Source organism: Mastigoproctus giganteus, chromosome 6, assembly GCF_048544385.1.
Source record: "Mastigoproctus giganteus isolate SK-2022 chromosome 6, ASM4854438v1, whole genome shotgun sequence".
NCBI classification, from domain to species: Eukaryota; Metazoa; Arthropoda; class Arachnida; order Uropygi; family Thelyphonidae; genus Mastigoproctus; species Mastigoproctus giganteus.
Window position 1 is genome coordinate 74,885,938 of NC_143580.1, and position 26,380 is coordinate 74,912,317.

The window sequence follows — 26,380 nt, forward strand, 5'->3', positions numbered from 1 at the left end:
AGGAGAGGCTTAAATTCTGCAAATTGCAGCAGCTGGAGACTAGGCACCTGCGAGGTGATCTGATTGAGGTGTATAAGGCCTTGAATGGGTTGAGCACGCTGAATTCTGATGGGATTCTTCCACTTGTTCAGATTACGAACCTAAGGGGGCATAAATTGAAATTGAGGAAGGACAGATATAGAATAGATATGCAGAAATTTGCCTTTAGCCAGCAGGTGGTTAATTGCTGGAACAAACTTCCATCTGTCATTGTGGAAGTTGATAGGTTAAATAAATTTAAGGAGGAACTGGACAAATATTTAGAGGCAATTGTTTTGTTTTTTTTTTTTTTTTTTTGGCTGATGCTGCATCAGCTCATACACTTGCTTTCTTGCATCACATGCCACTACTATTACTACTACTATATACACCTATTCTTACTCTTAGTTATCCTAACACAATCCATGTATTTACTTGTTCCACGATGACTCCCAGCAGTCCTTGAAATCCCCAGTACCTCTCTTTCCAGGCTGCTGCTCATTCCTTTGTTCAGTTGTATTCTATCCCTGCAAAATAAATTTCTTCTATCAATGAGAAGGACCATGCTAAAATATGTCACCGAAAGCCTTGCAAAGTGTTTTAAACTTTGCTGCCATTATCAACCATGCTGCCATTGAAAAATTCCTCCTATCTGCCATGGAAGGATTGTAGACATAATTACATTTTTCTCTAACTCATGACAATGTTTTCAGCATGGGCCTGCACTCCTCAACCAGTTACTCAATTTATTTGTGTTTAATATCATTAGTGTTCATCATAAAATCAAAACTGTATTAGTACCTTTGAACTGGCTTGTTGCATTATTGATAGTAGCACCAGGTAGACATATTCTGGTTTTATTCTGTCTGTCTTTATTATAAACACTAATAAACCAAGCATTGAAACCTTTGGGACTCCTCGTAACATTTTTTAAGAGGATCAATAACTATTTATGCCGACCGGGCTAGCCGAGTGGGTAAAGTACCTACCCGGCAACTCAAAGGTCGCGGGTTCGATTCCCGCCTCGGGCTTGGATCAAAGTACTGCAAAAACCTTGGGAGGTGCAATATGGCCACAGAAGCCGATGCGCCAACAACTACCAAATCAAAAAAAAAATAATAATAAAAATAACTATTTATAATTACTTGCTATTACTACTCACTTGCTACTTAAGTATCCTTTTATACATAATAGTGATTTGCTCCTAATGCTGCATTTGTGTCACACCATGCTGAACATGTTCAAGAGGCTGGAATCTTTACTGAAATCTAAGTAAATGTCAAATTTCTCTTAAAGTAATTCTTTAGTGGCAACCTTACTGAGCTAGAGCCATTTTTGAATGCTGTTAAGTAGACTGTTTTTATTACAAAAAAAAAAACAAGTAGGTGGAATTTTAAGGTTTCTTACTTGGACTCAAAAATTAGATCAAAGCAGGAGAGAATTTTCCACCATTGTTCATTGCATCGATATAAGAATAATAAAAATGCTATTGAATAATTTATATGATGTATAACATAATACCTAATGTAATTTTATAGCACTGCAGTCACATTACTTGGGAATAGTGTAGTGTTATTATCGTAGTTATGTATTTCTTAGTTTAGTGTAGCATTTCTAATTTTAATTTAAACTAAACTCGTGCCTCAGACAACAGCAGTGAAGCAAAGAGCTCAAAGTAGTGGGAATGTTATGGCTTGTGGAGAGCAATTCTACTTATTTCATCCCATCATTAGCACATTGTATCTTATTCAATGTTAAAAGTTAATTTTTAACTTTTGGAGGATACTGTTTTCTTCTCCCTTCTAGCATATCTGTCTCTCCCTTTTCTTAACTGTACTTTCTTGCTGCAACCATAAGGTTGTAGTTGGAAATAAAAAAATTGTTGTTTTAATTTTATACAGAAGACAATCTGCCTTCTAGTGGCAAGTATTACAGCCAGCTAGTAGATTTCGAGGTGAGCTTTTCTAGGTGGTTGCAAAGAGGCCAGTCATAAAACACATCAATAGTGCACAAACCAACATAAATATATGACTGGCTTTGCAGAAATGTTCAACATAGAGACAAGGCTAGTTTTAAAGAATCCGTTGGTACTGCCGTAATAGAGCTATACATATACCACTGTTTATTATAGAATTACAGATATGGCCGTAAATGTAATGGAGCAATTATTGTTACAAGTACAGAGTTAATACTATGTACCTCAAGCCCATAAATCCATGGATATTATGAATTTATGTAACCTCTTGTTGTTTATCAGATGTGAGCTAAATGATAAAGCCCATGATTTTTTTTGATCTGGACCTTTTCCAGTATGTACAATTGGCGATGCTTTTTTTTTTTTTTTTTCCCCATTATTGATGAATTTGTTAAACGGAGTTACTGGGATTGGAGGATATGCAGAAATGTCGGGACTATGACTGGTGCAGAGAAACAGCTGTTTCTCTGCACCAGTCATACATTTTCAAGTTTTGTTTACACCAAGAATTTGAAATTGAATTTGAATCTGAAAAAGCCATTGAAATTGTCAGTTTTGCCACTGAATGCCTGGCTTTTCACTCAGCTTTGCAATGAGATGAGCAAACTACCAGTATCTCCTAGTTCACACTGCAGAAACAGTTGTACATTTTCACGTGTTGTCTACACCAGGATGCACTGACAATTTTAATTGGCTTCGTCAAATGCTTTAGATCTTCAGGCTATCATGGGCGACTGCCCATGATAGCCTGAAGATCTAAAGCATTTGACAAAGCCAATTAAAATTGTCAGTTTTGCCAAAGACCAGCCAATGATTGCCTGGCTTTTCACCCAGCTTTGTGATGGGCAGACTACCTGTAGCTCCTAGTTCACACTGCAGTGTGAACTAGGAGCTACATTCTTTCATATGGGAAAAGTTCTAATTTGTCTGTTTGAGTTGGAAAAACTTCAAGCTTTTTCTGGATGTGACCTCCAACCTGTATGTATCACTTGAAATGACCATATAGAAGATGCCAATTGAAGAAATCAGCTTTGCAATGAGATGAGCAAACTACCAGTATCTCCTAGTTCACACTGCAGAAACAGTATTCTGAAACAGTACTCATTTCAGTATTCTGAATTGTCCTTGCAAGGTAAGGTGAATATTCACATAACAAATTGATTGACACAAAGTGTGTAATGAACACACCACTTTGAATAAAATAATGGAATTTCTTAAAAAAAAAACAAAAAAAAAAAACACCATAAACAGTATTATTATAATTTTTGACTGCATATTTTCCATTGTAACTACAGATAAAAACAAATTTTATGCAAATAAAAAAATTTCCCTGAAATGTACACAAAAGTCTCACTTGGCTTCTATAGGACCGTTGTATCAGAAAAGAACAGCAGTCCTCTGTCCAAGCTTAGTGGGTATGGCGTACATCATTTGAAAAATTTTCCTCATAATCATCACACTCCTATTCAGACTGCAAAACCAGTACAAAAATGAGATATTATTATGTGCATAATTGTGGCATGTTTTCAGAAAATACTAGAATAATAAAAATATCTTCATAAAATAGGTATAGTTTTATGAGAAGTTTTCTGTGTAATGTCCTTCATTCTGTATATGCATAACAAGCTTTTTTCCCCCCTTTAGATTCCTGCAGGATCTACAACAGCTTTATGTATTATGGGTAGAATAGATCTTATCGATGAAGTTACTGGATCTTTAAGGCTGCTCTGAGGGTGCTGGCAGCAACGCTACTCAATGAATTATTTTTGCCAGTTTATCTAAATATTTATAATTTCTTCACATGTAAGCCTCTGAGTATTTAAATATGATTTTATTTGAGATTCAAGATATTAGACTTCATATATATATGAAGTCTAATATATATTCAAGATATTAGACTTCATATATATATGAAGTCTAATATATATTCAAGATATTAGACTTCATGTATATATATATGAAGTCTAATATCTCAGAATGAGGTACCAGTGTGCGTGTGTATATATATATAACTATACAGTAAAACTTTTTTTCGTAATGGAATCTGAACAGAAAGGATGCGGTTTAAAAGTTTTAGTCAAAAACACAATTGATCAGGTTTAATTCTGCAAGTACCGGGTAATGGCTTTGCATTTTATGTGTACAGTATATATTATGATTAAAAGCCAAAGTTTCACCGATGTTGATATTAGCTGTATAATGTATTATCCAAAGTAAGTGAATAATGTCTTCTAACAGAGTGGTAAAAATGTGACTGTTCTGGTGTTTGGATAGGTATTGTTGACATTAGGGAGGTCTGCCTGTCTAATATTTTCAGTCTGCATTATGTTACTATTATAAGAACTTGTAACACCCAGTCTAGCCTAAATTTTCACTGCCCAGGTAGCAGTGCAAATTTGGGTGTTAGAAGTACTCTCAACTAAGGCTAGATGGAGATTACAAGCATTTCTGACTGAGAGGAAAAACAAAGGAGTGGAGTACAAAGGTTATGAGAGGAAAATTTAGGTCAGGTGTTACTTTGACATTGGCTGCACTTCTGTCCTGACATAGGCATATTTAAGATATATATGGTATTATTAATTAATTAAATCGATTTGAAGAAAAACATCTATTAGAGCTATAACAGATGGTCATTAACTTAAAGAAATTGCAACAGAAAAAAGTATTAAGGATACATTTTTTATGAGAATGTATTTATGGGATGTTCCTGTGTACATATACAGGGATAGACAAAATAGAAAGTAGTAGTTTTTTTAATGGCTCTCACTTATTTGGGAACATGCAGTGATTTTTTTGTTCCTTGCAGGGAGCATTGTGATGATGGAAAGATGATAAAAACTGATGTTTATTTAGAGGTGATATATAGATACATGAAGAAAATGACCACCCAGTCTGAATTCCAAAAAAAGTACAATTGCTTGTGCGTGTCTAGCAGGGGCATCAGTGACCGAAACTGCTGATTTATTTAATGTATCTGGAGCATCTATATCATAAGTGATGTTTGCATTCACCTCTTATTATGAAAAAACAAAATCTGATAGGACAAATTGTGGCATAAAATCGAAGCTGACTGAAAGAAATTGGTGGACACTGAAAAGGATTGTAGCCCGAAAACATAAAACCACTGCCTCAAAAATAACTGCAGATCTTCATAAAGCTGAAATTTCTGACAGAGTTGCTATTATCAAGCATTCATCGATGATAGTAATGCGAGAAAGAAGATGCAGTGGTATGAGGAGCACAAAAATTGGATACTTAATGGTTGGAAGCATGTCATATTTTCAGACAAATCATCATTCACACTTTTTTAACATCAGGGAAGAGTTTGTGTTTGACAAATGCCAAAAGAAGTGCACCATCCTTGACTGTCTTGTTCCAACTGTCAAACATCGATCAACAAGGTTTGAACAGTAGTATTTTACTACTGTCCAGCTCGGGACCCTGGGTGTGCATATTTGGAGGGATAGCGAGAAGCAGATTTCCTTCACCTTCATCACTCAAGGAGCTTGAAATCTTCCTCATTGAAGAATGGTGCAGTGTTGTTCTTAAAGACAGTTCAAGATTAATTTCGGTCTATTCTATGTAGAATAAAAGTTGTTTTAAAAGCAGGTAGGCCCAACACACATTAGTTCATCTTGTAACTCTTATCAAAGGTGTTTCCATTATTTTGTCCACCCCTGTATATATTCAGAATACCACCATAAAGTTTTACTGAAAATAACATTTTTACAAGAAAGGTTGAGATGCTACACTAAGCTTAGCAATTCTGTCTTCATTGGAAATATGTTGTAAATTCTCTTTACATAACACGCAAGTAGCTCTTGCGATTTTTTTTTTTTTTTTTTTTGAATTTCCAAGATATCATTAAATCTTGTTCCTTAGAGCTTCAGTTTCATCTTTGATAAAAAGAAATTGCAAAGAGGTCCATAAAGTGAGGGTTTGAAGACCACCTCAAACTGCTTCCAATACTGTTCATAATGTCAAGTTTCTGAAGCTGTTTTACCAGGCTTTACACAAAACTTGATACGAACTCTTTGAATCATTTGCTTCAAATAATCACCGATAAAGATAGAGGCATTTTCATTAAAAGCTTCATAAGCATGACTAATGCAATATTGAATTCCGTATGACAAGGAAAACTATCACAAAAGTATACTCTGTCACTACCTACCTGGAAAAATTGTGGCTATTATTGTTAGCATTGTTATGTGACCATTAACATGCCGCCATAGCTGAGTGGTCAGGTGCGAGGGTGCATAAGTACATGTGCTTTGAGTGACCGGCGTTCAAGCCTTTGACTGCTAAATAATGTGCTGTTTCTTATATTCTCTGTGTCTTGTGAACTCCTCTGACCATCTGGTCGTCCCAGAATGATGAACTAGGATTGTGATTCCATATTTCACAAGGAGCCTTAGACTTTAGATGTGAATATTCATCAGCTCTCTCCACTGATAACAGCTGAGTTAACCATAATTGTAGATAACCAAGGCATTTTATTTAAAGAAAATACTTGAGATTACTTTTAGTTAAAGTTGCATTTTTATAATTTAAATTGGATTAGATATGAATCATTCTTTTTCTCTTATGAATATTGTGTATGCTTTCATATAGGTTTATGGGATGTCCCAAAAAAGTTTGGGAGTGTGGCAGAAAATTAATTTTATTCACTGATAATAGTTTACATTATTGTTTATATTCTTCAATATAATTTCCTTCTGCAACCATGTGCTTGATCCATTGTGCCTGCCATTGATCAAAATATTTTCGCAAGTCTTCCTTTTGTGGATGCTTTTAGTCAGTCTGCTGACTGGACGGTTTCTTAAATTGATTCCGATTGCTTTCTTTTCTTGTTTTACCATATATTCTGGTACATGAGCCTGATTTCATTTTTTGTCTTGAATATTTGCTATAAGTCAATCCCCCCCCCCCTTTTTTTTTGCAGTCAACTTTCACATCTTGCTAAGTGGTGCATTACAGTAAAATCTACATTTAGCACTGTCTACTTTTTGATTCATTTATTTCTGCAGTTTCTTTTAAAAGTTTACATTGTGACATTTTATTACACTGTACAGTAAACTAAAAAAAAGTAAACTTACAGTACTCATTTTTATAGAATGTTATGAAACCAAACACACTTTTTCAAAAGCATAGGTGACAATGTGACCATTGTTCTTATTGATATTATGTGTATACATGGGAGGCTTCAATTGTGCAACCAAGCCATTCCTTTTTGCCTATTTAGTACCATACTGTGAACTAGTTTTTCTATAAACTGCCACAATGTGGAAATTGTGTTTACTAACAGTTGACAGTCTCAGTAGTTTATTTTTAGAGAATTCTAAATCTGAAAACACTTCTGACTAATTCCATGCACTCTTTTCTTCAGATAAGGAAGAAATGAATTCTTGGGTTGTTGTTATTTGGTTTTTAGGAACATTAGCAATTAAGGCTACATTGCTCCGGGGATATGCGGTGGTCATTTGCTGACCTTTCCGCATCCTCCGTATTTGGTGGTGACGGGCTCGAACCCCGGTCTAATCAAGAATTCTTGGGTTTTAAGAGATGAGCAACAATGTAAATTTGTGTAAACTATATGTGTAATATGCTTCTAACTCTAAGCATGTGCCTTAATTCAAGTTTAGAATTTTATATTTGATGTTAGGGCTTCAAAGGTTGCATGCTAAGACTATATAGTGTTTCAATACCATGAAGTAAATAAGGTGGGTGAAGCACAGTGGGAACATTTTTGTCAGTCAAAAATGCCCAGACAGCGAGTGGCATGTAGCACATCATTGTTGTGGTGAAGGAGCCAACCATTTTGCCATTTTTCAGTTCATTTATGGAAAATTGTATCTCTCAACTGTTTTAAAACTTCTTGGCAGTAATACTACATTAACAGTGGGGGGGGCTCAAATTTATATCAGAACTCATTCTGTGACACTTCATGGAATGAGTACTGATAAAACCACCTCCTTAAAAAAATGCAGTCAGCATGACCTTCACATCTGATTTTGACTGTTGCACCTTTTTTTGGCCTTGGTGACAATGGTGTTTTCCTGTGCAAGCTCTGAACCTTGATCTCTGTCATATTCATATATATCATGGCTTGGTCATATCCACACACCCAATGCTTATTAACTGCTATAATTTTTGTTAGAAATGCAGGATTGGACACAGCCTGCTTGAACAGATCAGTGGAATGAAGACTTGATGCTGTCTTTCATCTTGAGTGAGAATAATATATTATGGGAGATAATAATGTGGTTATATAACCTCATTTTTAAATTAAACTTGAACCACAAAAATACAGAATATTAACTAATGCTGTTAGTAGGGTTATAAGTAAGGTTGACAATAGGGTTTGAGTTTTACTGCTACTCTTAGTTTAAGTTACTTTGAGTATGGATGTAACAGTGTCCAATCTCTCCACCTTCTTAATTTACTTTATATTTAACTTTTTTCCCCTTTGTCTCATTTGTCTACCACTCAGATTTTTTGTTATGTTTTAATTCTGTTTATTATGATTTCTTAATTTTCAGTTGCATATTTGCATGTTGTTTTGGATTTGTTGATTGTAGAAATAGACATCTAAATCTGCATCCTATTTGTTGTTTCCTTATTTATTCTACGGAGGGCAGTGGCCATAGCATTATTTTATGTTTGGTCTCAATGTTTGGAGTATATCAGGACAGCCACTGATATTTGGCTGTGATTGAAATAAGACCCTTTTTTTGGAGTTCAAGTGCTGGTATCCCTTGAAAAGATAGTGCTTGTTCTTTAGGGGGTGTGGGCACTCTTGGCAAGAAGCTGTGCATTCACTCCCTTGAGGGTGTGTGTTGCTTTGATCTTTTCTTTTTCTATTCTTGATTTTATCTGTATTTTTCTTTTGATATGTGGGTAGTTAGGTTCATATGAGCAGAAAAGCACCTTGTCATCCTATTAATAGCATTAATTAAATTGTTGTATCTATTTTGCAGTTGTGCCTTCTAAGTTTAGTTAAATATGGAGTGAGCATGTGTGGAACAAACTTAGCACTCATTTACCTAATGCTCAAATCATCTGTCAAAATGGTACAGACTGAACCAAATGAAAGCGACTTCTCATAAGCAATTTCTTGAATGGTCAGTTGTCAATCCATTCAAATGAAACTACAGATTACATTGAAGTTTTGATAATTTTGGGATGTTGATGGGTGACTTCTTCATCTTCAAGTGCTTTTGAAATCACTTAAAAATTGTTTCTCTCATCTTAGCATCATCTCTGTAAACTGTAAGAAGAATTTTGAGTTTTGTGTGGCCAACTTTACATAAAATTTAATGTTCACATATACTCAAATTCTTCATTTGCAGTACACGTGACAATGGAGAAAAATAAGTATTCATTCAAAACAGCTTTCTGCTAGGCTGGTACTTAACAATAAGCTAAAACTTGATGAGTATGTGTTCAAAAAATATTTCTCTCAGCCTTGCTCACAATCTTTTACCTATGCTTTCAACAATTCCAAGATCATTCATCAAACTAAAGAACAAATCTTGTGTGCATGTATTCCTGCATATATATGTCTACACCCACCCATGTGTATGCATGTGTGCAGTATGAACTAGAAGCCAGGATAACTTAAGGAAGCCAATAAAACAGACATTTTTAAATTTATTTACTTTTATGTTATGTGCAAACATATTTATGTAATTAAAAAATTATAATTAATTAAGGGGTCACCTGAGGTTTTAGGGCAAAATTCTCTGATGTAAATTAATGTTATTTATAAAATTAACTAATGAAGAATTACAAGGTGCACTTTTTCTGTTTGTGAGGTGGTTCAAAGATATAATCTGGAATGGCATATTTAACTATGTTTTTCCTGTTCCTGTTTTCCATATTGTAATTTTTCTCTCCAATTTTTCAGATGGCAAATTGGACTAAATTTTACCTAACTTTTTTTAATATACAGTAAGACCCCCGTATCCGCAGGGGATACGTTTCAAGACCTGCCGTGAGTGACTGAAACTGCGGATATAAGCGAAGACCTGCTGACGTGATTTTCTTGTATATACGTATAATAAAGTTTAATTGATAAATTAAACACACAGTAAGAAATTACCAACATTAAATATGGTAATAATAAAGTACAGCAGACTCTAGATTTTCTGAGATTGGATTAACTGTCTCCAAATAAAAAAAAAAAAAAAAAAAAAACGAGAAATCATAAAATTCAAGTAATAACTAGAATAGGTATAAACAGATATTTTGCAAGTCGTAAATAAGTGACAAGAACTGGTGTTATAAGTCGTCATTGGGAGATTAGTGTACCTATTATCTTGTAAACCCCGCTGTCTTCACACCTACCGCTCAAAACAAAAAAAAATAAAAGAAAAAGAAAGAAAATAACAAAAAAAAAAAAAAGACCGAATATTTAGTTTGATGTAGTGCGGTGCGTCAATTGTTGTGTTCTGTCGCACTCCAAAAGGACAAATTTGTTTCATTATTTATATCAGGGATGTCAGAATTTTTTTTTATTTTTATAGTAACCCCTTTTTTTTTTTTTTTTTGTTTAGGAATCGCAAAAATGATGGGCAAATGCAAGAGTTGTGCTTTCAAATTAAACTAAAACTTGAAATTATTCAAAAGTTTGAAAACGGTGCATCCACTAAATATCTAAAGAACCATTATAACTTTGGTGACCAAACCATACACAATGTAAAAAATAAAGGAAAGCTATTTGATTTAAAATAAAATAAAGGGAAGTACCGTATTGGACACACGAGTAGTATGTGTTAAGTCCCCCCCCCCCCCGGTGGTTAACTGCGGGTAACTGAATTAGCAGATACGGGGGCACAACTGTATATGAAAAGATGCTCTTTTTGAAGTAACATCAAACATGCACTGATAAACAAACTATTAAAAAATTATATGCATGTTATCCACACTTCACCCTCTTTAAGTAATAAATGAAATCACTCTGAAACCAAATTAAGTTTTTGCTTTCATTTATTACATTAATGGTTTTTTGCCATACTACATATTCATAAATATTATTACAATGAGGATCATCTAGAAAGTAAAGTAAATGAGATATATTGATTCATTTAATGACACATGGGTACAATAGCACGTGTATTAGAGGTCTGCACAGGCATAGTTGAGATTATATTAAGATATCAATATTAAGATGTTATCACAAAATTTCAAACTTCTTTTCGGTTGAAAACTAATTAAAAACAGTAATATTTTTGTGTGGGGTGTACTAAGTGAAATGTACATAATGTTTCATGGTTGTTGGCAAAAGAACATCTGGAGTCAAATCTGTGAATCAACATAGCTGTTCTATAGTGACCAACCATCCCAAATTTTTTAGGAGTCTTGATTTCAAAGTTCTGTCCCATTGTCCATCATGAACCACTAAAATATTCTGAAATTACACTATTTCATCAGATAATAATTGAATAAAATCAAGTCATTTTTGAAAGTGTTTTTGCCCACTTTGTCATATGATGATCTCTTTAATGAGGTTTTTTGTCCTTAATTTGTATATTAACAAAGAGCTTGCTAACCAAATGGAACGAGGAGAGTTTATCTACATATCAGATATGACTGAATGTACTTAGATTAACAACCATGAGGTTGAGAGTGAAAATGACTTCTCAATCATAGCATTCATACCCTCTTTTTGCTGGATATATGAATGCTATGATTTAAGAAGTCATTTTTACTTATTAAAAGTTTTTAAGATTTTGGAAAAATCATCAGTTACCATTGAAACTGTAAAATATCCATTTATAATCCAAATGAATTACTCGGTGACTTGCCAAGAGATATTTGAAAAAATTAAGGTGAACAAACTATTATTATGTAAGCTGAGCTGTTCCAACAAGTACATGTGAAAACTCCAATTTCAGGAGTAGATGAATGATGAAAATAAAACCATAAATGTTTTATTAACTGATAAGTCTTTTTACCCCTGAATTCTGTATTTTTTCCCATATCATTTAATTCTTTTCAATAAAATTGATTTGTTTTATGTGGTTTGATTTTATACTTAAAATATCATAAAAAAAAACAAAAAAAAAAAAAAAAAAAAACTCACTAATCAAAATTCTTTGTTGCACCATGCATCCTGAATTTTAGTTTTAGAAAATATAGTCACTGTAATTACTCACTCTATAGTAACTATGAAATATTCTGATTTTTTCTGTATCTATTAATGTTCTCATTGGAATCTGTTTCTATAATAGGTGCTATATGCATTGCAAGAAGGTTACGTATTTTATTTATTTTACTAGCACACATAACCCAGGGATAGGATGAACGTTTATGGAATTTTTCATGTCATGATTGAGTCAATCAGTTGTGAGAATCATATAGTTTGTTTCCCTCTCAGAAAGTTGGATTTTTTGTCCAGCAAAATATGGAAAATGGACCATACACAACATATGGGATTTACATTCAAAATATACTGATGCTCTGTAGCCTAATTCCCTTAGCATAAATTCAGAACAAAGAAAAGAGTCAAGTTTCAGATGGGTGTGAATGACAAGATGGATTTGCTGTTAGGTTTGGGCTGAGCTAGGCCAAGTGGTCATCAGACCATGGTGGTAAAATTGAAAACTGTTGGCCTGTGCAGACCTCTAATGTGCAGGGCAGCTGCATCTCTTATGTCGTGTATCATAATGTTATTTTTCTCTACAATAACAATATAGCAAAAGTCCTATGTAGCTGAATGCATGGACAAAAACTGGATGAATTCACAATTAAGTGTATACAGCCAGGTTATCACATAAATGACATCTATACTAGCTACATGTTTCTTCTCCTTTGGTCCACTTCAGTTGTCCAAAGAGACAAGGTCTGAACATAATTACATATGTGATGCATCAAATCTTCCACTCATTCACTTGAACCATTTCTTGGTTTTGTATAGTATTGTGTTGTGGAGGAGCAAGATCACACATTTTGATACTAGTTTAGGTTTCTTTTAGTGACAGTATCCCTCATTTTATCCAGTGTGAGACAGTAACAGATAAAATTGGTTGGCTGTTGGAAAAAAGCAGTCTTTTGTCAGATAGATGCTTCTATCATTTCTGCCATATTTATATTAATGTCACCAGCACATAACACATGCAAGTGATATTGGTTGTTGTGATATTGTTATACTACTACCACTTGAGGAAATGACACTTTGTGTTGTGTACATCCATTTTTTGCCATGCCTGTTTCAATTTTGTTTTCTGGACATCCTGAATAATAACTATACTATAATATGAATATTATAGTATAGTTATTATTCAATTTATTTTCTTGTGCTCTTCTTATTTGCTGCTTTTGCATATATGAACCTGTCTTTACTGCCCTGCAATTGTTTTTGCAGGGCAGTAAAGTGTAGAGATTTGCAGAGATTTAAAAGTGGATGGATTTTGTATAAGTGTAATGTTGTGTATCGTTGTTCATCTGGCCATTTAGCTGCTGGACCCCTACTGAGGCCCAATGTTGCCCACACTTGGCCCCGTGGAGGCAGACCAGGTATACAGTAGTATGAAGCTTTACTCTGGCAGGCCCTGCCACCTAGTTTCCTGAGATTTCAGCGGCTAGGGCCTATGTGAAAATAAAAAACAAACACGCTGCGATTTTTGAGGTAAGATGCTAAAGAGATTATAAGAGGCCAAAAGGACATGCATGACTTGATTTGAACAGTTAAAATTTTGGTAGTGTGGGGCATATGATATGTGGTCAAAAGGGAAGACGATTTCCCCCCCCCAAGAGGTCAGTGGAGCATGTCCACCAGGAGGAAAAGAGGGGTGGGAGAGGAAACAGCAGAGCCGTCCCCTCTCTTGCCTGCTCAGGAAGAGGAGTAAAAGCCCTGTGCAAGTGAGCACAGGTATAGGATCGTCTTATGGCATCAGCAGCAAAGCTGCGTGTAGTCACAGTAGTTGAAGTGTCCAAGCCTTGAAAGTTCGTCATTCTTGGGGCAGTCCCATCCCGTCCAGTTGTTAGCATATCCATTTTTGTGCAGGCTATGCACGAGCGAGTATCCTCACATGCGTCAGTCATATTTCGGCGTCTCTATCAGGTAGGTCGTTGTACTAAGAGTCAACGAGGTCCCTCCTTATTGAAGTTTCTTATATGCAGCAGTTGTGTTTTCTACTGGAGGGGGAAAGCAGCTCTTGCATGAGTTTCTCCTTATTATTGTGGTTCCCTGTGAACAGCAATTTGTGTTGTACACTGGGTAAACAACTCCTGCGGAATTTGGTTAGTCCCTTTTACTCTTCACATGAATCTAGTAGGTGCAACTCGAGATGTCTTGGGAAGTATGTGGTTGTTGGAATATGTGGGCGTGAGTCAGTGGGAGAAATGAAGTATTCATTCTCATGGTATATCGAGAGAGAGAGAGAATAAAAATTGACACAAAACCAGTATTTCTTTTCTGGTGAGAAAGATGGATTTGTTTGTTTTTAAATGGTATTTCATATTGCCACATTTCCACTTCCTGCATATTGAAATATGTTAAAAGAAGCAATAAAATAAATGTGTTATATGAAAGGTATAATGGTTGTTAACTGATTCAAAATTAAATAGCTGACCGGGCTAGCCAGGTGGGTAAAGTGCCTGCCTGGTAACCCAAAGGTTGTGGGTTCGAATCCCACCTCAGGCTTAGATCAGAGTAAAATGCAAAAACTTTGGGAGGTGCATTACGGCCACAGAAGCCGATGCACCAACAACTAACAAAAAATAAAATAAAATAAATAAATAAAAAAAAATATATATATCCCAAATATAGTACAATTCAGTAAAACAATCATTAAAACCCCTTTAAAAAATGAGTTTATTACACTATTGTCCATTTTAAAAAATTCACTCATGTTTTCTCAGAAATGGGTGTTTCTGAATCATTTTATAATGCTGATTTAAAAAATGCCTTCCATTTGTTTCCATCAAACATCAGGTTTCTTCAAAAATCATCAGAGAAAATTTAATTTTTCACAGATTTTTATTAATTTTGGAAATTATAACAGTGTTACTTTTACCAAACTTCTATATTTAAATACATGTTGAAAATACTATTATAAAAGGGTAGTGTGGTAAAAGTTCACTAAACACTCCTCATTTTAAAAACTGATCTATGATGTGTCAAATTTTTGCTTCTTTGATTTGCTTGCAGATCCTTTTACTTTACAGTCCCCCCCTTCAGCTGTTGTTATTTGGTTTTTAGGAGCATTAGCAACTAAGGCCATATTGCTCCGGGGATATGCGGTGGTCATTCCCTGACCTTTCCGCATCCTCCGTATTTGGTGGTCACGGGCTCAGACCGGTCTAATAAAGAAGTGTGTGCGCTATGCACTGCTGCTCCTGCCCACTTGGCTATGGTGGTGCCCCCCCCTTCAGCATCATGTTGACATTCCACCTCCTCTAGCACCTTATCTCCATGTCTTTAATCCCCTGGTGAAACCTCTCATTCTGTTCTTCACTAACATTTCTTAGATTTTCTGGAAAGTAGTTGATGTGGGAGTGTAAAAAATGTACCTCAACACTCACATTGCAAGCCCAGCTTATTGAAGTTTGCCAACATATTTTCAATTATATCCTTGTAATCTGGATCATTGTTGTCCCTAAGAAGTTCTCAACAGTCCTGAAGCTAATCTATATTTGTTTTCCTCTTTTTTTTTTTATAGTTCCCTCAAAATCTCAGTCCCTCATCAGTTTGCAAATTTGAGGTATAACAAAAATACTTTGTTTTAGCTCCTCTTAGGTTTGCACCAGTAAAATTAAAACCAAACCAATTAGCTTCTTATGTGATCGATGGGAATTTAGTATAAAAATGGTTGAAACAGAGACCTTCCTGAGGTAAAGCTTTTACAAAATGTTTCATCAAACCCAGTTTGATGTGGAAGGTGGACAGTTTTGAGGTCTGCCAGTTGTTTATGAGCTATGTTCTTTGATCCAGGCTACATCCCGACTGTTCCATTCACACAAAAAGCAAGGCAATTTTTTAATCAGATTGCTGTCCAAGTAACATGCCTATCACTTTAAAGTCAGCACAGACCAACAACAAAGTTCTTCATACTTAATATTTGTCAACAACTCTTCACATTCTTCTTATGTTTCAAACGCACTGAGTGAGCCACTGGAATTGACCCATATTTATTTCCATTGTGGAGCAATGAGACTTCTCTTTGATTAGTCAGTTAAAGTCTCCACTATATGGGATTGTAACTAATTCTAAATAGTTCATTAAGTTATTTATATTAATGCAAAACCATAGAATCATCCTAAGAAAAGTAGGGGACTAGTTCTCATTTCCTGTGTTTGTACCATGAGAAAAACATCCCATGTACCAGAAGATTTTTGACTTAAGTCTAGAACCAAGGAGTTTTGCAGATTCCTTTGATAAATTTAAATCTCTTATTCTCACAGCATGAACTCAGATAACTGAGTTCATGCTGTGAAAATAGTTGAGTGTTGGACTCATTGTCTTCAGTTATGTGGACTTCAGTTTCATCTTCAGGAGCTTCACTTTCAGCACCCTCTGTTGCTACATTCTCCAATATAAGTGCAGGGCATGGAATTGGCAGATTATCTCCATGTGGGACTGGTCTAATGGCAGATGGAATATTAGGATACACAATGCCCTCCTTAATCTTTGCATTTTATCCCTCTACATTAACTAAGCAGAAGTAACAGTCAACCCAGTGGTTTGTAGGCTCCACTACAAACCACTGGATTTACTGTAGTAATAGGAATTGCAAATGGCATAGACTTCTTTTTACCATTTTTCCATAATCTCAATTCTTCAACACATTGTTGACGAACTTTGTGGATCCCACTGTTTATTTTGGTCACTGAGTTTCACTCCAAAATAAGCACAAAACACATTTTTTTTACAAATTCGTTAATGTCTTGTCTTTGCTTGAGGACTACATAACTTCCACAAATATAACAAAAATTTGAATTGTTCAAACATTTGCGTGAATTCATTTTATTCACTTTTCAGCAGAACATAAGTAAAAAGGCCTATTCATTTCTATATTCACTATTTTGCAGCACAGAGCAGAACGGAAAGTAAAATAAAATGACGGGTTGTAGTTAAAGTTGGTTTAATGCTAAATGTATACAATAAACAGTAAAACAGAATGTGTAAATACATACAGTAAACGATAATACAAATATAAACTAAGCTCACAGCTTAGTTTATTTTTGTATTATTGATAAACATTGCTGCATGGAGCTCTTAAGGTCAAGAAACAAGTGACTGAAGGCATTGTTGTCAACATGTGAAGATTTAGTTTACATATTCCTAGCATTTACTCCTGACTTAATGCATTCAATAATACAACTCATGACATTAACTTAAAAGTGATTTGTGAAAAAACGAATATTTCTGAAATCAGCTCTTAGTTTACAAACATCAAAAACCATGCAGAATGGTGTTATGTATAGTAAGGGTTAAGCTTGTGGTAAGTTGCTTATTGGGATGGGGATATTTTTTAATTCATATATTTGTGATTAGTTCCCTCCGTCAGCTTTTAGTAGTAATCTTGGTTTTTGTCATTTCATAATCCCTTTTCTTTCTATATTTACTTTCATTTAGTCTGATGACAAACTCCTAAAGTGAATTCCAAAACATTTCAATTAGTTTACTGAACTGTACTAGGTGTTGGGATATATGATTTTTTTAAAAATTTTTATTGTTTAGGTCACAAAATAATTACATAAACAGAGGTGGTATATAAGTGTTAATTCTATTTTATTTAATTTTGAATTAGAGTAAAATGAATGTTTAATTGAAAATAAAGTAGCGAGAACAGAATCAGAATTAATGTCTTTCTTCAATTTAGTTTCTCTTCTGTTATTTCTCTACTGTCCAAAGTGGTACATACATTTCATGGACATCTGTTGGCTTCCATTCATTTATCATTAATTAACATTAGAACTGATAATAATGGGATTATATTCTTGCTACTCTATACTGTAGTCATTATTTGCTGTTATTGTTAAAATTCTAAGAATCAGTCAGTAAGGATCATTGAACTTTCAAGAAACTGTATACATATATAGTTTTTTTTTTTTTTTTGATTTGGTAGTTGTTGGCGCATCGGCTTCTGTGGCCATATTGCACCTCCCAAAGTTTTTGCAGTACTTTGATCCAAGCCCGAGGCGGGAATCGAACCCGCGACCTTTGGGTTGCCGGGCAGGTACTTTATCCACTCGGCTAGCCCGGTCGGCCCATATATAGTTTCCTAATAATACCTTAGCAGGTTAGAATTATATATATATATATATATATATATATATATATATATATATATATATATATATATATATATATATATATATATATATAGTGCATGTAAACATTATGTGCACACACACACACAGTATTAGCAAAACACGTCACAACAACAACATAGTTGGTGTGTGGCATGTCAGTATACAGACAGCATCATCATAACAAGTAGGCTGGTGCCGACCGGGCTAGCCAGGTGGGTAAAATGCCTGCCTGGTAACCCAAAGGTCGCGGGTTCGAATCCTGCCTTGGGCTTGGATCACAGTAAATGCAAAAACTTTGGGAGGTGCATTATGGCCACAGAAGCTGATGCACCAACAAATAACAAAAAAAAAAAAAAAAAAAAACCAAGTAGGCTGGGCCATCTCATCATGTGATCACGCACTCAGACCCAGAAAAATAGTGATTCATAGATCATACAGCACGATACAGATGAAGTCAATCAGCTATTGATTATTCATTTAGAATTTTGACAATAATGTAATCTGTACCTGAAAAACTCAGACACTGGTTAAAAGTGACTTGTTTATCTGTACAAGATCTAGAATTGAACTTATACCAATTAGCTTATTTATGAACTTTAAGATAAGAAAGATAATGTTATACCTGACATAATGGAGTAAAAAAAATATGGTTAGTAATTTGGCTGATACTTGACAGATAGGAACAATAAAGATTGCACATAATTTTAAGAGCCTAAATCCTGGTACTGACAATTTCAAATATAAAATCTGTAGCTTGATGAATACTGATACTAGGTGCCCACAATATCTACCAACCCATAAGAAGCAGCCCAACCCAACTCTGCAAAACAAGTTTAAGAAAAAAGTCAAGTTGTTCCTTGAACAACAAAAGATCGATGGTGGACTTTATAAAAAAAAAAAAAAACCACTTAATTCCAGATCTGGAGTATACCCTTTTTTGCCAACATCAAATTGTACAAGACTTCTATTAAGACTGACTGTCAAAAGAAGGCTCTACTCAGGTAAACATATCCGTCTGGCTGACTAATAAGCCTGATATCCAGAAGTATCCACTCCATTTACAGATTAAAGACAGCATTTGAAATTCACTGTTTGCATTGCTAGCAGAAACCTTCATTGACAATCTGGAGGTTTCTTTCCTTTAGCTCGCAGACAGTCCACCCAAAAATAAATTGATAATGTATGTAGATGATATTCTCCTAGAATGAAGCCATAGAAAAGAAAGAATAATCAAGTTCTTCAGTACTCTTAGCAGTTAGATAAACTTTACAACTTGAGATAAAAGACAATAAGCAACTGCCATTCTTAGACATCCTGCTCAACATCGGGCAGCAGTATTTCAAGAGTAGGTAATAAAAAAAAAAGTGATCCTGGCAGGATTTTAACTTCAGATCTTCCCACTCATTTACAGCTAGAATCATAAGAGCGTGTAATCAGAAATCTTTTTAGGTATGCAACCAGTTTAGTAAGGGTGAACATAAAATCCATAGCAGGCTTGAATGACTATCCAGAATACATCATTAAAAAGACCATAGAAGATACCATAATGAATTTTCACAACCCCTCCAACCTAGGATGTATAGGTTTTCACAACCAAGTGAAAACCTGTACATACTAGGTGCAGCAATGCCATCTCAAAAGTACCAAACATCAAGACTGTTTATACAGGATCATTTTCTTTAAAATAGCTTCTCACAACTCCGAGACCCAATCTGCATTCATTTTTTTTTATTTTTTGCATATGAGAATTGCAGAAAATTGAAAAAAAGAATTGAGGAACATAAAAAATGTCAGCTATTCATGGGAATTTCACAATGTTCTCAACAGATCCTTCCCTGTACCAGAACTTTTAACAAAGCATTTCTTATTCACAATTTTTTTTTTTTTTTTTTTTTTTTTTTTATTAGATCATCAGCAATAAAAAGAAAAGAAAAAAAAAAATGTAGTCCAACCAAATGCCGTTCAACATATTCCAAGTAGAGGCCATGGATAATATAAAGAAAACTCCAATCCCAAACCAAAACTTCAAGATCTTATATTTTTTAGCACAGTGCGTTTGTTGAAAGCCATTGCATTTGTTATATTGGGCTGTGAAAAATTTCACATTCCATCTATTATTATTATTACTAGCTATATGGTGCAAGGAAGCCTGAGGCTTATCCTGCACCAGCCAAAAAAAAAAAATAATAATCCCGAGTTACCCTAAGAGTAAGAGAGAGAGAGAAAAGTAGAAGGGAATCACCAAGAAAGAGAAGAATGACAATATCCAGCTCAGGACTCTGGGTGTGCCAAGTCCATACTCGCCAGATGTGAGCCCCTAACATAGTTTCACTGTATTAACAGCAAATGCTCAGTTTTTAACTTTGCTTACCCATGTTTTGTCAATCGAATGTTATTTTCTCTTTCAGGTCCTGTTCTGTTTTATTTGTTTCGTTATTAAATGTTGTTCCCAATGCTATCTTTTAGGCTAATTCCCAAAGGTCAAAGTTTCCCTGCTTTACAGGTTGAATAAACTCAAGCATATGTTTAAATACTCTTTACTCATGGGTTTTTCTCTGATGTTTGCATTTCCTTCTCACAATTTTTTTTTTTTTTCTTTTTCTTCTGGTTCAAAAATTGAGGATTTTCAGTCTTCCCTTCTGTACTGTGTGAGATAGAGATAATATTGTCATTTTATTTTCTCTGCCTTTAGTATATTTTCTTATCTGTTGTATTCTGCCATTTTTCAGTAGTTTACTGAGAGTAAGGCTGAGAAATGAAATTGTTTCTTTGCCAGTTCTCCTCCCAAGAAATTTATCATTATTTTTACTTTTGATTATTTTAATTTATTTCATATTATTTGTTTTGTAACATTAAACACATCTTTACATAAGCTGATTTATCTGGTTTCTTCCATATCAGTTAGTTGAGTATTGTGAATTACATGTTCTTTTGTGATTTGTTTATTTTGCTATGTTATCTCTCTCTGGAGAGGCCAGGTGATAGTGTTTACTGGAACTCTGAAATGTAGCCAGTCTGCATTTCAGGCAAATTCCAGTTGAAATAAGTTTCTGAGTGTACCAGAAAGGCTAAAATGCATTGTTAAAAGCCTATTTGATTGCTAAGGAGAGGAAGCAATAAGCTTCAAGGACTTTGGCAAAGGGTAAGAAATCAGGATAGGATTGTTTGTTTTACTGTTTTCTCTCTGGAGAGGCCAGATGGGTTTACTGGAACTCTGAAATGTAGCCAGTGTGCATTCAATCAAGTTTAGATTCGTGCATTAACATTTCAATGAACAGTTTATACAAAAATATTTATCACTTGGTATTGAAGTGTCTTTTTACATTAATTTTATTACCTACTGATATGACTAGCCATGTAATACATCCACTTCCATTTAAACTCATAATTGTTCTGTGATATAGAATTCCAAGATGACAGGAGTTGAGATATTCTTCCTGGTGAGCTCACTGGTATTCAGATTATCTGTCTAGTTACTAACTACATGGTGGAAACTTTCAGTGATAGTGAGCTTCATTTGTGGTTAGTTTCCTGATTTGGATCACTGCTTTGGTTGCTTAGAATATTTTTTTAATGCCTCCTGTTTTTTTTTCTTAATTCCTTATTATGGGCCTGCCTTTTCGTGTTATGCATGGTTGCTTGGTGTGTTATAAAAATCATTGACCATGGGAAATAAAATCAATTTAACCATTCAGGCTAGAAAGCCATCCGTTTGATTATGAACCTACCTTGATTTCTTACCCTTTGCCAAAGTCCTTGAAGCTTATTGCTTCCTCTCCTTAGCAATCAAATATTTACATCTAGGCTTTTTAACAATGCATTTTGGTCTTTTTGGTACACTCAAAAAGAAACTTATTTCAGCTAGTTTTCTTAGTGTGTTGTCTCTGGTAAGGTTGTCAGGTTGGTTAATTAATTACTTTTGAGAGAGTGGTTAAAGCTGAAAGCTTCATAGCCTCTCCTCTCTCTGTGTGGTTGTGTTCCTCTCCTTAAGTTACTGATCCCAGTTTTGTCTAATTGGCCTTCATTTATATCTCTGGTGGGTGTAGGTGATGCATGCTTTACATTCCTGCTCCACTTCATATTTGCAACCATTATCAGTATTTCACTGTTGCTCATAAATGTTGCCTCTGGTCTTTTATTTAACAGTAATAAAACCAAATATGTTCTGTTTAGCAGTTGTTTCCATCACACTTCAGGTTTTATCAGTGTTCTTTCTGTTTTTAGTGTTGCACACATACACAGATTTGCTTTGGTGACATTTTCTTGCAATTAAGATTGTGTAGAGTGTGCTTTTCTTATTCTCAGTGTTTCCTCTACTTTTTTTTATTTATGTTAAAAATCCAGTCAGATTAGAAGGAGTCATGTTTCTTGGGTATACATCTTTCAAGAAGCTGAAATTGTGGTCTGCATTTTCATACTAACTTTTTATTTTTATCATTATGCCTTTTCACTAGTTAATTAATCATTTCTTTCTAGTGTTTTGTTTCACCAGTGAAAAGCTACACTGCATATTAATTTTTACTTATAGTTAAATGCAAGTGAAAAAGTTACTAAACATTGTTTTATTCCACAAAAAAATGGGTCTATATTTCTAGATTATACTTTGATCTGTGTACTTCTGATAATGTACACAGAAAACAAGATGATTTATTGATCTGTCATCGTTGCTGCATCAAATACTTAGTTTTTGGGTGATGTTTTATTAATTTTAATACAGGAAATTCCGTGCATAATGAGATAGACATTTTTGAAAATTACCATGCAGGGTGAGAATGCAAAAAGTGCACATCATTCAAGAGGTGCATGGAATTGTATTATGATATTTTTGAAGCATTTAATGTGCAAGAAAATGGAACAGAAAGAGTGGAGAGTAGTAATTGTGCATGCACGTGTATATATATTTGGTGTACAAGTTCTTGAGAGAGTGAGAGAGAAATGCTCTTTACGTTTTGGGATCACTTGCTTCATTGAATAATAAAAATTACAGTTATGTCCTCCCACTCTTCACACTGAATTATTGTCTTGTAGGCTTAAGCACTGCTTTACATGATGTCTGTAACAACAGCATGTGAAAATACCCATGGCATCAGTTGCACTCACTATTTGTACACAGTTATCAGTTGGCAATCCTAAGAAAATTTTAAACCCATAAGCAGTACAGATGCAATGTGTATAAGAATTTGATAATGCTGCATTTTCAAGAATCAAATGCAGCAGTGTCAGATTATTACATGGAAATTAGCTATATGATATGTGTTAGATCTCAAAATGCTAAATGCATTAATTACATAATAACTGTTTCATAAACCTACTACAAATAGCAATGACTTATTTGTGGTTCCTGCAGCATCAGGTTCCACTTGACAGGAACAGATCCTTGGTTACAACCTGTGATTATAGTGGTTGCCAATAGATAAATGAATCATAATAAGCTTGGTAGATAAGCTTTATACACAAGTATTCTGGAAAACTGTGTTACATCACGTATCACACCATGTGTGTACAGCCAGTAATCATTACCAATAACAACTTGTAGACAGTCTGTTGTTAACAGCAAAAAATGCATAGAATGGGTTCATTTTAAATTACTTGAAAAACATAACTAAGCTATATGATGTAAAAACCAACAGGCATCTATTTTCTAGGTAATAATTTCAACAGTTCAGTATATGATATAAATTAAAACTATTCCTTGATATTGGAAATGTTGATGGTAGTCTATGTGCTTGAGAGGAGGAGGATAATGTACAATATAATCCCCACTTTTCTCTAAACATGTATTTTATAATACCATCCCTTATCATTTTGCTGTTTCAACATATTTAACTATAAGAATACCACAATCATGACATATTTATGTTGTATGTTTAAGTTGCTATTCAACAGTTATTGGAGAAAGAAGTCTCTAAACATCAAAATTTCCATGACTATTCTTACAATGTTGGCAAACAGTAGCAGTTCTGTTGATCTTGCCACCTATAAACTCGTCACTGATCTGCCATTATAAACAACTACCCACCTATAAATAAAATGTAATTGCATTTAAATTCACACTGATGGTAGACAAATTCCATCTTGAACAAAATGTTATTATAATACTCCTTATTATCTACTTTTGCTCTGTAGGAAATTCTTCAACGGTAAAGCTGTCAATTATCATGTGAAGGAGCAAAGAGTGTAGATTTGTATCAGACCTGCAGGGACCAAAAAAATGAATGTACATGATATGCAGTAGTCTTTTAAACTGTGTTAGAATGTGTATTAGAAAATGACATTACAAATAAGTTTCATTATTTTATTGCTATAATTACTTTCAAGAATTACTGAATTTTATAAATCTAAGGATGAAATTTTATTTATAGCAAGATTTGTTATTGTTTCTTAGAGTGAAAACATGATAATATGAAATACTGAAATATTGATTATTGTTTTATATATTATAAGTTCCATTACTAAGAGGTTTTACTGTAATATATAAATGCACTAGTATATTGCATTATTACTGTATCTCAGTCTATTCAGATGTGTCCCACTTTATTTTGGTTGTTTAATAAGTGATATTTTCTCATTTTTTGTAATTTTATATAACTTTTAAATATTCCATAAGTTAAACTGGAAATGCAGAATGAAGCTCTTGCCACAATTTTTTTATTTTATTTGTTTTAAAGTGGTGGGGCAAACTTTAGCTTAAACACTTTTTATTTAAGTTGTAATATACTGAATTGTAAATGATTTGTAAGTGCCGTGGATGCATGCCTTGTGTGTTGCTTTCATGTTCACAGACTTTTGTAGGTAACAATCTGTAAATATATATAAATTATAAAACTATTTTTTTTTGCAAATTTGATTATTTTTTATTATTAATTTATTTATTCAATTAAAAGGTTCAGTACAACTTACTGGTGTTTATGTACAGGGAAAACATTAGAATACAGTTTTAAGTATATAAGCCCTCTGTCTACTACAGGCCCATGAGACCCAAACTGAATTTTATTTAAATATAAGCCAGTGACATGTTAGGAACATAAGTACAACTCTGAACCAACTTTGGTTTATGCATTTTTTTTTTTTTTTTTTTTTTTTTTGTATCGGAATAAAGATTTATGTGCTCATATTAGTAAAACAGATGAATATACAAGGGTGACTCCATAAGTAATGCCCCTTAGGTAACAATTTTTGTAAACAGCTGTTTGAATTTGCAAATTATTGGGAAATGTATAAATAAGACACTTGATATAAGCCATATAAAGCAGCAATGTTTGTAAAAACATTGCTGCTTTATATGGCTTTCATGTTTTTAAGGAGTTACTGACATTTGTGACCATCCAGGCACTGGAAGACCAAAGGTTGAGCGCATTGAAGAAAATACTGATTTTGAATGAAATGATTAAAAAGACGCAATCACATATGCATTGATGCAAGCACTAGGATGTTCAACGAGAAGAGAAGTGTAGTAACCATTTTAAACATATTAGTGTATAAAAAAAAAAAAAAAAACTGAAAATGGGTACCACACGATCTGCTAACAAGAGAAATAATTCTTTAGGCAGGAGATCTGCTAAGACCTGTTGCAGGAGTGCAATAACTTTCAAGATTTTTTTTTTTTTTTTTCCCTTTAAAGGCCTGATAACAGGTGATGTGAGACCTGGATCTTTCATTATGATTATTATTTTGAACACCAGCCCAATGGGATACATACAATCATCCCCAATGACAAAATGACCTCTGAATTGCGAGATCATAAAAAATTATTGCAACAGTGTTTTGTGACAGGGAAGGCCCAATTATAGTTTTTTTTTTTTTTTTAAGAGAAAGGTCAGACTATAAATAGATGTTATATTGCCAAACACGTAATAAGCTTAATAGGGCTATAGAATAAAAAAAGTAAGGACATCAAATCACATTACACTATTATAATGCCAGCCCACTTACCACACACATGGATGTGTGTGGTAAGTGAAGGGTGCACAGCACACTGTAAGGGCTCAATGGCAGGTCACTGCAAATTTCTGATCTAGGGTGAAGAGTTTTTCCTTACCCTACATAAAGCCTGGACTTGGTCCAGTCTTTTTATATATATATATATATATATTTGGACATATGAAGATAGCACTTTTTGAGTGACGA

At 34.2% G+C, this 26,380-nt stretch overlaps 1 protein-coding gene across 1 annotated transcript in view; it reads left to right on the forward strand.

The window, feature by feature from the left end:
• LOC150084413 (putative peptidyl-tRNA hydrolase 2) overlaps positions 1-24,520 on the forward strand; it is a 109,570-nt gene extending 85,050 nt beyond the window's left edge. The window contains exons 6-7 of the mRNA XM_090376054.1: positions 3,638-3,796; positions 24,380-24,520. Coding sequence (XP_090232180.1) covers positions 3,638-3,724 — 87 coding nt within the window. The 3' untranslated portion in view covers positions 3,725-3,796; positions 24,380-24,520. The remainder of the gene's footprint in view (positions 1-3,637; positions 3,797-24,379) is intronic.
• Positions 24,521-26,380: the final 1,860 nt, after the last annotated feature.